This window comes from Oncorhynchus mykiss, chromosome 13 (assembly GCF_013265735.2).
Source record: "Oncorhynchus mykiss isolate Arlee chromosome 13, USDA_OmykA_1.1, whole genome shotgun sequence".
Lineage (NCBI taxonomy): Eukaryota > Metazoa > Chordata > Actinopteri > Salmoniformes > Salmonidae > Oncorhynchus > Oncorhynchus mykiss.
In genome coordinates, this window is record NC_048577.1 from 45,744,314 (window position 1) to 45,753,335 (window position 9,022).

General features: G+C 43.2%; 1 protein-coding gene across 1 annotated transcript; it reads right to left on the reverse strand.

Moving 5' to 3' along the window:
- Positions 1–639: 639 nt before the first annotated feature.
- LOC110486556 (ras-related protein Rap-2a) lies at positions 640–2,796 on the reverse strand. The gene has a single exon (XM_021558256.2). It carries the CDS (start codon positions 2,444–2,446, stop codon positions 1,820–1,822), a length of 627 nt encoding a protein of 208 aa, XP_021413931.1. The 5' UTR covers positions 2,447–2,796; the 3' UTR covers positions 640–1,819.
- Positions 2,797–9,022: the final 6,226 nt, after the last annotated feature.

The following is a 9,022-nucleotide window of genomic DNA, read 5'->3' on the forward strand; positions in this document are numbered from 1 at the left end:
ATCAGTAAGAGTGTCCATGATTGAGTCTTTGAATGAAGAGATGGAGATAAAACAGTCCAGTTTGAGTGATTTTTGCAGCTCGTTCCAGTCACTAGCTGCAGCGAACTGAAAAGAGGAGCGACCCAGGGATGTGTGTGCTTTGGGGACCTTTAACAGAATGTAACTGGCAGAACTGGTGTTGTATGTGGAGGATGAGGGCTGCAGTAGATATTTCAGATAGGGGTTTTTATAAATAAGCATCAACCAATGGGTCTTGTGACTGGTATACAGAGATGACCAGTTTACAGAGGAGTATAGAGTGTGGTGATGTGTCCTATAAGGAGCATTGGTGGCAAATCTCATAGCCGAATGGTAAAGAACATCTAGCCTCTCGATTTCACCATTTCCTGCCGATCTACAAATTGCGTCTCTGTAATCTAGCATGGGTAGGATGGTGAAGATACTTGAAGAGATAGGATACTTGTTGATGATTTTTGAGGAAGTGGATTTGTGATACTGGTATGATGTTTTGGGATGATTCTACACCCCTGGTACTGAAGCTGATTTTGTCAGCATAACCACATGTGTGTCTTGTTGATTGTATGCTTGTTTGTGTTCTTTTTATTTATTCCAGAGTTTGGCCAGGTCTCTGCTGCAATCATACTGGAAATGGACAGATTTTTGGGGGTATTGCTTTGTAAGTTCTAAATATCATCTCTGGCTAGTCTGTTATACAGTCTCTGGCTTGTTGAGTTTTGACTTGGGTAAAGAGATTTGATGTTTGCATGATAAATAAGTCCTTGTCACACCTCATACCAGATGTGTTATTACTTGGCCATTAGTTTATTGCACTTTCTTTTCCAGTAAGCACGAGCCAAAATGAGTCCACCGAAAATGACCATGACTAATACTTTGATATATAATAATATTTTATTTATCATGAATAGACAATATATATACAACAAGTAATAAAGCCATAACGTATTTGTTATACTGTTTTGGTGAATAAACATGATTTAATCATCAACATGTACTTCAAATTTTCATAGAAAAACAATACACTATATCATTTATATTTGAACACATTTTGTACGTTTTTTAATAAATAATGATATCTGTGCAAAATAACTCCTAAGTGCATATGAATATTGCCAAACAACAAATTGGTTTTATAGAATGAGGAACGCAACCAGAGTTGACTCAGAACATACTATGATTTGTTGCCATGACAAGCAAAATAAAGATTTGTCGCAAAGAAACTTCACTTGATGAATAAAAAAAGCTCTCATGACACGTTGTCCAAATTCAGCCTTTTCCCAATTAGCCACAACTGTCTATCGTCACAGTTATTGCAAGTGAACACCGTCAACACTTACAAAAGGCAAACACAACAGTAACATAGTAGGACATAGATTGAAAACTTGACAAAGTAAGCTCATTGCCACTTTTGCACTGTCACAGTATATTTTTAACAATGACACCACCACATTCAGGACATTGTGTTCTTGCACCTCTTTCATTTAGTTTCAGATTTATCAATGTCCCACACCTGTGTGATGTCATTAGTTCCGCTTCCCCTTTAACAGTCAGTGTTCCTTTCCTGTACTTCAGTGGAAATGCTGTGGTGGAGATACTTAGGATGGTTAGATGAGGAGGCTTACAGGGAATTGAAGCCGTCAGACTCCAACTCAGCAGCACGGTCTATAGCAGCAGCAGTAGTAGCACATTCAACTCCACTGTGTTTGTCTGTAACACTGACCCAGCTTCGGGTCCCCATCCTCAGCCTCTCTGTCCCCTGTCTGTCTTTGTCTGTCTGTCAGACCCCTCCAGCCCCTCTGCCTTAGGAAATGAGGCAGCTGTTGGTCTTGTTCATGGGGGGGCGTTTGTTGCCGTCTTTGGGGAAGGTCTCCCTGCGTCGTCTCAGTGCGGGGCTCAGCCGACTGGGCAGGTTGGCTTGTTGCAGCAGCTCCCTGAACACCTCCAGTACGTTGTTGTTCTCCTTGGCAGACGTCTCCAAGAAGCTGTTGTTCCAGTCCAGCTCCACAGTGGACAGCACGTCTTCGCTGGACACCGTCCTCTCGCCATGCCGGTCCGTCTTGTTGCCGACCACCACGATGGGTGTGAACTTGTCTTCTTTGACCGCCAGGATCTCGTCTCGCAGGCTCTTGACAGCCTCCAGGGAGTCCGGGTCATTGATGGCGTACACAAGGGCGAACGCGTCGCTGTTCTGAATGCAGAGCTTCCTCATGGCTGGGAAGGAGTAGCTGCCGCTGGTGTCCATGATGTGGATGGTGACCTTGGCCCCTCCGATGTCAAACTCCTTGCTGTGCAGTTCCTCCACGGTGCGCCGGTGCTTGGGTTCAAATGTGTCCTGGAGGAAGCGGCTGATCAGGGCTGTCTTTCCCACGCCAGCTGCCCCCAGGAACACCAGACGCACCTCAGTCTTCTCCTTCACTACTAGAGACATGATGACTTCCTCTAACACACTTTAACACTGGCTCTCTCTCTTCCAATTCTGCTATTTTTACAAAATAACTCTCCTTGAACCTTTAGAGATGATGGAGAAGTTGGACTCTGCTGCAGAAGCTGCTGGAGTTAGTCAGTAAACAGGGACGGTGTGGTAGGTTGTAGTAGTAAATCACTGAGAGTAGCTGGCAGTTGCATCTGTGTATGTCTGGTTGCCTGTGCACGCTATTTATGGTCTTTTTCAATCAGAGATTCCATGCCCCCTCCTGCTCTCATCCAATCAGGAGAGTGGAGTGTCTCTTTGAGTGAATTCAAAGCAGCCAGTCAGAAAGACTCATGCAAACGACACAGAATCAGATTGCGAAGGAGGGAGGTGATGGATAGGAGTGAGCCCAAACCAGCGGGTGTATGTATTATGCATTGTTTGCAGTGAGATGATTTTTGTATACCCACGATTGTATACTTTCATAAGACCTTTTGCACACAAAAAAGAAATTGTCTGCTCTGTGTGTGGGATTGTTAAATCAGCCTATGTGTTTGTGTACTATAGAATGTATGTTGACTGTTCTTTTATGCAATATGTATGTACAGATGTATTATCTCAATTTGACCTGTTTCTCACAGTAGGAAAATAAATCCTGCAGCAACAGGAAATGTGAATGATTATAATTAATGGGCATTTTTGTAGGTGTTGATGCATTTTTTGTTAGGGCAAATCAAGTTTGAAATTGTTAAGTGGAAATTACAAACTTTTGTAAGCCTTTTTAAACCTCAAACAGTACAAGTTTGCATTCCACATTCTCTGCAACAAGAGATCAAATTAAGATAACACACATTGCATGTTAATTTCTTATATGACATCATTGGTATGCCATGCTGATCATAAAGGACCAGCAATTAATCACTCATCTTTTACAACACTTGGGACCTTGAGTGAGCACGGCAGAATGAATTTATGAAAAGCTCACTTGCTTTTATGCCTACAAAAGGTGTTGACAAGGGAGCTTGCATGTTTGATGCATTGTGTGATACATTGCAATATCTTTGTGAGTATGGCTTCTGCCTTAGTACATACTGTGCTTTGAGCTATTGATAGACACACATATGTACTCTTTAGTACCATATCTACATCTATGGATACAGCTACTTCTTTACCACAGCCAGGTTATCAGGCTGTTATCAGGCTTTACCACAGCGATCAGGTGTCCTTCTGCTCTCCATTCCTCAGCTCAGTGTGAGAGAGAGCCTTCTGGAGCTCCGTTTTTTTTTTTTAAATAAAGCAGCTGTCACGATGTGCGCAACTGGTTGAAGGTAAGTCAGGTGCAGAGATGGGTGATAACAGGCGCACTTTATTCATGCCCAAGGAAAACAGCGATACTGCCCACGGTACAATAAACAAAACACACGCGTCAAACACATACCCGGCGCAAACCAGCCTGATGCGAACCAAACAAACAAACAATTCCACACACAGACATGGGGGGAATAGAGGGTAATATACATTTAGTCAGATGAGGGAATGTGAACCAGGTGTGCGGAAAACCAAGACAAAACAAATAGAAAATGAAAAGTGGAGCGGCGATGGCTAGAAGACCGGTGACGTCGAACGCCGCCCGAACAAGGAGAGGGACAGCAGCTCTACTCATTCCCTAGCTTTTCCTGTAAACCTCCAGCAGTCTGTGTGGTCAGTCGAGCTCAGCCCTCCACCTCCCACAGGATCCCGGTTAGTTATTTGATGCTCATCATTCTGTGACCTGCCGGACCCAAACGGTCAGCACGTTTCGAAAGGTTGTGGACTCAAATGAAACACACCACTCGAGGAAATCCCGGGACTGTGTCACTGTCTCAGATAAAATGGCATATTATAACAGCGCTGTAAAAGAGATTATGTCCTGGAAACGTCTGTGTAATCACTATTACTGTTTATAAGAACTTGTTGAAGGATCCAGACTTTGACTTAGTCAAATCCCAATGCATTTTTATGCAATTTGTCTTGCATGTAATTTATCTCTATGTCTCTGTCATCCTGCGGTGTCCCAGTTAAGCCAGAGTCACAGTTGGAGTTCCCCTTACATTGAGAGGGTATTGCATCACTCAGTGGGATTGCTCATCATAGGGGGCATTCCATGGATTGGTGTATGGATTGGCCTGGACCTGGGAGTCCCACTACTTACGCCCTCAACTGGCCGTGCTGTAGGAGGCTTTCTCTAAAATCACCCTCATGGCCACTTAGGCTCTCGTTAAGCCACATAGACACTGAGTGAGAATGTGCATGGAATGACAATGAGTGTGTTGTGCAGAGAGGGCTTTATTTTCCCGTTGCCCTCCCTCCTTCACCGGCTGGCTTTGAAGTCTCTTTCCTCTCCATTAAAGTTCTCTTCTGGAGGACTTCTGTCTTCAAAGCTCAGCTAAGGAGTCTGTCTGTGTGTCTTCATGGCTGGATCCTCCTGCTATATTACATGCATAATGTTTACATATTTTCATTACTCATGTATTCTATCCTATTCTACTGTATCTTAGTCTATTCTGCTCTGACATTGCCCGTCAAAATATTTTTATATTCTTGATTCCATTCCTTTACTTTAGATTTGTGTGCATTGTTGTGAAATGGTTAGATATTACTGCACTGTTGGCGATAGAGAAACAAGCATTTCACTACACCTGCAATAACATCTTCTAAACACGTGCATGCGACATAACGTTTGATTTGAATTGCACTCAGCGGTCATACTCAATTATTCACTTGAAAGAGCCTCATTACAAAGTTTTATTTATTTATTTTAAACATTGCAATCATTGCTTTTGGTTTGGCATACATTTTAAAGTGGAAAATCTGTTACCGTGGAATTGCCCATGTACTTTAGCTGGCTTCACTCACTCACTCACTGTGCTGTGATTATCACATGTTGCCATTGATACAACAGCTACAATTATTTAATGAGCAGGGATTTGTGCCTTATTAAAGGCATCATTATTCACAGCATTGATTACTGATGTGCTGTTCTGAATTATTGTAATTTTCAGTAGCATTATGGCAGAATTGTGATATGAGGGGGTTATAGAGTGATTGCCATCTCATTTGAGTACTATTGTGCTAAATGGGATTGAGACTGTCTGTAGTAGTCTTATCACAGTTTCTCACGTTACATGACTAGGGTAGAGTTCAACTCTCAGGCTACTTACTAGGGTGAAAACCTTCCCTTTTTGAAGATCTTATGAAGAAGTTGAGGAACTGGTAGCTAGACAAAACATCCAGGCTGCTTCTCAAGGCAGATGTGATGCCTATTACTAATGGTGAGTGGAGTTGGGTAGAAAGTGAATGCCTTTAGCTTAATCTAGCAGCCTTGTTGTCTCAAGTCTTCATCTCTGTCATCCAAAGGCATGTTTTATATATTTTCTGGTGCAGAGTTGTCACATACAGGAAGTTGTCAAATAAAATAAGTCCTCCCAGGGCTCCAGACATTCAACCTGAAGGTCAAATCTAGTTGAATTAATCTCCTGTTTAGTTGAATGTTCTACATTGCCTTGCTTAGTCTGGCCTCATTTCTATTACTTTTTGATCCTTTCAAAAGTCCTGTCCTTTCCAGACCGAAACTTGTGTTTACTGATGGCTCGGTGTCCCCCAGCAATTCAGCTCCCTCTCAACTCTGTCAGTTATTAAAGAGTCCAGAAAGTAATATTAGAGTCCTGTCACTGTATGTGTTTACTTAGAATTCCCCCCTAAATTCCCCTGTATGTCTAACACTACTAGGAGAGCGAAAGAGAATATATAGTCCCCCGGCGGCTGTGATACTGAGCTGGTGTGTTGCTCTCACGGCCCCAGAGGTGTAAGTGATGATGCATGGGTGTGAATGGGTGATGTTAGGAACAGCCTGTTCTAAGAACACACTGTTGAAGGGGGATGGGCTCTCACAGCATTCAGCAAGCAATCATTTTTAGTTATTTATTTTATTTGTGTTTTTTTATTGAACCTTTATTTAACTAGGCAAGTCAGTTAAGAACACATTCTTATTTACAATGACGGCCTAGGAACAGTGGGTTAACTGCCTTGTTCAGTGGCAGAATGACAGATTTTTACCTTGTCCACTCTAGCAACCTTTCGTTTACTGGCCCAACGCTCTAACCGCTAGGCTACCTGCGCGCGTGTGTGTGTGTGTGTGTGTGTGTGTGTAGCTCACAGTGCTCGCATGTACAGAACATTGGCATTGAAAAACAGGGGGTGCACATGTATGTCAGGGAAATGAAAGGAATATGGTAGGCTAGAGGATCAGTTGCGAGCAGCTGTTCCTTTGCTGAAGATGGAATGCAATAGTGCAAATGATTTGAATTAGGTTGTTTCTTATGTTAGGCAGGCTATACCTGATCTAGTAAACCAAAATACCAATATACACAGGTGGTGAAGTAATGTTTAGCTGGTAGGATTATAGGCCTTTTTTATAGGATGTTATTTTGAGTATGTATGTATGTATGTATGTATGTTGATGTGAATACAGCACATCAGTCGCACGCTCTGTCGGCTCTTATTGTTCCATTGTGTTTGGGTACTTGATCCTCTGTCACTTGTTGGCAGAGGTGACCAGGCTTTAAATTAGGGATGGGGGAAAAATCTATACAGTAGAGTATCGCAATCTTAATTTTGCCGATTTAATATCGATCTTGTGACTTCAAGTATCAATTGGTAAAAAATAATCAGCTCTATCTGCGCCAAAACTCTGGTATTTCTCATCCTATAGCTTGTTCTCCATCTTCTTTTTAAATGGTGTGCCAACATCTTTTGAGCACTTCTAAGGCTCTCTCTTGTTCCTCTGCAGCAGACGTACACTTAGCTGTGCATTCAGAAAGTATTCACACCTTCACTTTTTCCACATTTTGTTACATTACAGCATTATTCTAAAATTGATTAAATAGGTTTTTCCCCTCATCAATCTACACACAATACGCCATAATGACAAAGTAAAAACAGGTTTTTATAAATTGTTGCAAATGTATTAAGAATTAAAAACTTAAATATTGCATTTACATAAGTATTTACAAAGTACTTTGTTAAAGAACCTTTGGCAGCGATTACAGCCTCAAGTCTTCTTGGGTATGACGCTACAAATTTGGCACATCTGTATTTGGGGAGTTTCTCCCGTTCTTCTTTGCAGATCCTCTCAAGCTCTGTCAGGTTGGATGGGGAGTGTTGCTGCACAGCTATTTTAAAGTCTCTCCAGAGATGTTCGATTAGGTTCAAGTTCGGGCTCTGGCTAGGCCACTCAAGGACATTCAGATCCTTGTCCTGAAGCTACTCCTGCATTGTCTTGGCTGTGTGCTTAGGGTTGTTGTCTTGTTGGAAGGTGAAACTTCGCCCCAGTCTGAGGTCCTGAGTGCTCTGGAGAAGGTTTTCATCAAGGATCTCTCTGTACTTTGCTCCATTCATCTTTCCCTCGATCCTGACTAGTCTCCCAGTCACTGCCGTTGAAAAACATCCCCACAGCATGATGCTGCCACCACCATGCTTCACTGTAGGCATGGTGCCAGGTTTTTTCCAGCCTTACAGTGAAATGCTTACTTACAAGCCCCTAACCAACAATGCAGTTTAAAAAATACAAATAAGAATAAGAAATAAAAGGAACAAGTAATTAAAAGGCAGCAGTAAAATAACAATAGCGAGACTATGTACAGAGTCAATGTGCGGGGGCACCAGTTAGTCGAGGTAATATGTACATATAGGTAGAGTTTTTAAAGTGACTATGCATAGATAATAACAGAGAGTAGCAGCGGCGTAAAAGAGGGGGTGGGCAATGCAATAGTCTGGGTAGCCGTTTGATTAGATGTTCAGGAGTCTATGACTAGGGCCTTACTCTGACGGAGCCTGGTATAGAGGTCCTGGTCCTGCATGGCAGGAAGCTTGGCCCCAGTGATGTACTGGGCCGTACGCACTACCCTCTGTAGTGCCTTGTGGTCGGAGGCCGAGCAGTTGCCATACCAAGCAGTGATGCAACCAGTCAGCTCTCGATGGTGCAGCTGTAAAACCTTTAGAGGATCTGAGGACCTATGCCAAATCTTTTCAGTCTCCTGAGGGGGAAAAGGATTTGTTGTGCCCTCTTCACGCCTGTCTTGGTGTGCTTGGACCATGTTAGTTTATTGGTGATGTGGACACCAAGGAACTTGAAGCTCTCAACCTGCTCCACTGCAGCCCCGTCGATGAGAATGGGGGCGTGCTCGGTCCTCCTTTTCCTGTAGTCCACAATCATCTCCTTTGATCTTGATCACATTGAGGGAGAGGTTGTTGTCCTTTCACCATATGGCCAGGTCTCTGACCTCCTCCCTATAGGCTGTCTTGTTGTTGTCGGTGATCAGGCCTACCTCTGTTGTGTCAACAGCAAACATAATGATGGTGTTGAAGTCGTGCCTGGCCATGCAGTCATGAATGAACAGGGAGTACAGGATGGGACAGAGCATGCACCCATGAGGTGCCTCTGTGTTGGGAATCAGCGTGGCGGATGTGTTGTTACCTACCCTTACCGCCGGGGGGGGAAGTCCAGGATCCAGTTGCAGAGGGAGGTGTTTAGTCCCGGGGTCCTTAGCTTAGTGA

Coding starts and splice junctions, on each gene's coding strand:
- LOC110486556 (XM_021558256.2), bottom strand. CDS start 2,446: ATGTCTCTAGTAGTGAAGGAGAAGACTGAGGTGCGTCTGGTGTTCCTG.